General features: G+C 51.7%; 1 protein-coding gene across 1 annotated transcript in view; it reads right to left on the reverse strand.

The window, feature by feature from the left end:
• Nasp (nuclear autoantigenic sperm protein) overlaps positions 1-2,195 on the reverse strand; it is a 23,344-nt gene extending 21,149 nt beyond the window's left edge. Inside the window, exon 1 of the mRNA XM_013355299.2 lies at positions 1,939-2,195. Within this exon, the coding sequence (XP_013210753.1) occupies positions 1,939-1,997 (59 nt within the window). The 5' untranslated portion in view covers positions 1,998-2,195. The remainder of the gene's footprint in view (positions 1-1,938) is intronic.
• Between the last annotated feature and the right edge of the window lie 275 nt (positions 2,196-2,470).

Genomic DNA, 2,470 nt, shown 5'->3' on the forward strand with positions numbered 1-2,470 from the left:
ATCACAGATAAACCCTGTCTCAGAAGGAAAAAAAAACCCTACAGCACACCCAATACATAACATTGCTATACTGTAGTATGCAATTCATGGTTCAATACCTCAGTTTGTGGCAGGACAGCAGTGGTGGTGCATGCCTTTAATCCCAGCACTTGTAAGGCAGAGAGAGGTAAAACCCTATCTCAAAAAACAACAAAAACGTGTGGTGGGGAAGTGGGGGTTTTGGCGTGGTGCAGGCCTTTAATTAGAGCACTTGGGTGCCAGAGGCAGGCAGAACTCTGAGTTCAAGGCCATCCTGGTCTACAGAGCAAGTTCCAGGGTAGTCAGGAATGTTTGACCTAAAAACCTTGTCTCGAAAAACAAACATAAATAAAAGTTTAAGGCTTTTTTAAAATAAGTGAGCATGTAATTTTCTATGTATAGCCTGTCAGGAAGCTGAAAATTACTTTACCAGTGGCCAAAGTTTGACTGGATACAAATGACATGAAAAATTCTGTGATGAGATTCAACTGAAGACTTCATACATGCTAGGCAAACTAACCGAGCCACATCCCCCAAACTGTAAAGTATTGGAAGGATGAGGATCCCCAATGTAATAATAACAGCTGTTCAGGAAGCACCATAAAGAGAGATTGCTCTTGTAATAAATTCTACAGAACTAGCAAATCAATCATCTCTGGACATAAGCAATCAATAAAGAAGCAGGAAATGGGAATCTAAAATTAAAACTGTAGTTCCCAAATTACTGAGTGAGTGGTCTGAAAAACACTGCTTTTCAAGAACCCACTATGAAAAGAACCAAAGGGTGATAGGTAGGTTGTGCAAAGTTATCGTTAATCTCTGGTACAAATGTACTAATTAAAATGTCAACTAAAATACCTAACCTATAGCAAAACCACTCGAAAATCTCACAGCCACCTTTATTTTTGCGAGAAGCAAAACTTCTAAAGAAAACATAGTGGCAGGCTCCTAAAAGACAGGGGAAGGTTGGCAAATAGGACCTACTGCGTGGAAAACATCTTCCTCCAAATGACGGGTGTTTCTGGGCACTAACCAGAGATGGGCTCACGTTTATTAGCACTGTGAAACTCTCAAAGCCATTATTCCTTCTTTGGGGTCCTTACCCTTAGCAGACTCATCTACCAAGTAACACTGCGAAGGCGGAAAGCTCCACATAGCTTCTACCTAAGACTTAAAGAGTATGAAAATGTACCCTGAAGCAAGCAAATCTCCGACCCGCAAAGGAAAGCCTAGAAAATCACAACGCTTCTCAGCCGAGGCGGAGGGTGGCGGAGTGTCAGCCCCGTGGCGACCCACGGACTGCGGCCCTGTGGCCCCAGTCCCGGATAAACTTCACTGCGCACCAGCTGAGGCACGAGCCGCTCAAACCCCAAACAATGGAGTTTTCCCGCCTCCTCGAGGCTCCGCCCCCTCCTCGGGAGCTCCAGGCAGGGAACGCACGCGTGCAAAGCCCCGCCCTCCCCGATGCCCCGCCCACCAGGGCGCTCCGGTCCAAGCCTCAATCCTCGTGTGTGGGATTTTTTTTTTTTTTTTGGCGCCAAATCTGTTGGTCATTTTCTAGGTTCCTCTGCCGATTCTCTACCCAGGCTCACGCAAGGCGTGCGCGGAAAGCAAGGGCTCAAGAGTCGAGCGGCGGCGGAGGGCCCCGCCTCCCCACCCGCAGCCCCGGGCCGGGGGAGGAAGAAAAGGGGCAGGCGATGGAGCCACCCGCCGCTGCCCCCGGCAAGATGGCGGCCGCGGAAAACCGGGCAGGGGGCGCCAGCCACCCGCCGTCCCCGCCGGCCGCAAGCTCCTCGGACGCGGGGCTCCCGCACCGACCCGAGGGTGTTGCGGAGACGGCGTCTGTCCCGCCCGCCAAGCCCAGTCCCGGCTCTCCCCGCCGACTGGCCAGTGCCTCCAGCTCGCCACAGTCCGGCTTACTTGTCAGCGGAAACCAGCTCCCCGGCGATGGCAGCAGTGGCTGTCGACTCTGTGGCCATCGTTCCCCTGAGGTGGCGGGCCGGTGGGCAGAACACTGCCTGTGAAGACAGCAGGGGACTCAGGGCAGCGAAGACTCACTCGGGGACAGAAAATGGCAGATTGGAGACCCCGCGCGGTTGGGGCCCTCTTATATAGCAGGGCCTCTTGCCCCGCCCATCCACTTCCGGATCCTCCCCCTCGGGTTTAAAGGGCCAGGACTCAAAACCCTTCCGTCACAAGGACACTTCCCCGCCCAGGTCGCCTTTCCTCAAAAAAAAAAAAAAAAAAAAAGTAAAGTAAAAGAAAGAAAGAATGAATGGAAGACAAACAACAAAAACTTCCTGTGCCTGTAGCTAGTCGTGTTAAAAGCCCCAGAATCTTGGCACTACAACTTCTGACGGAGCCAGCCTAGAGAGCTCCCACATTACGTGGAGGCAGTGAGTCTGCGGGTGTGGAAAGAATAGCCGAGGGTTTCCGTCTGGCGGGGATACCC

The sequence above is a fragment of the Microtus ochrogaster genome, unplaced genomic scaffold (assembly GCF_000317375.1).
Source record: "Microtus ochrogaster isolate Prairie Vole_2 unplaced genomic scaffold, MicOch1.0 UNK110, whole genome shotgun sequence".
NCBI classification, from domain to species: domain Eukaryota; kingdom Metazoa; phylum Chordata; class Mammalia; order Rodentia; family Cricetidae; genus Microtus; species Microtus ochrogaster.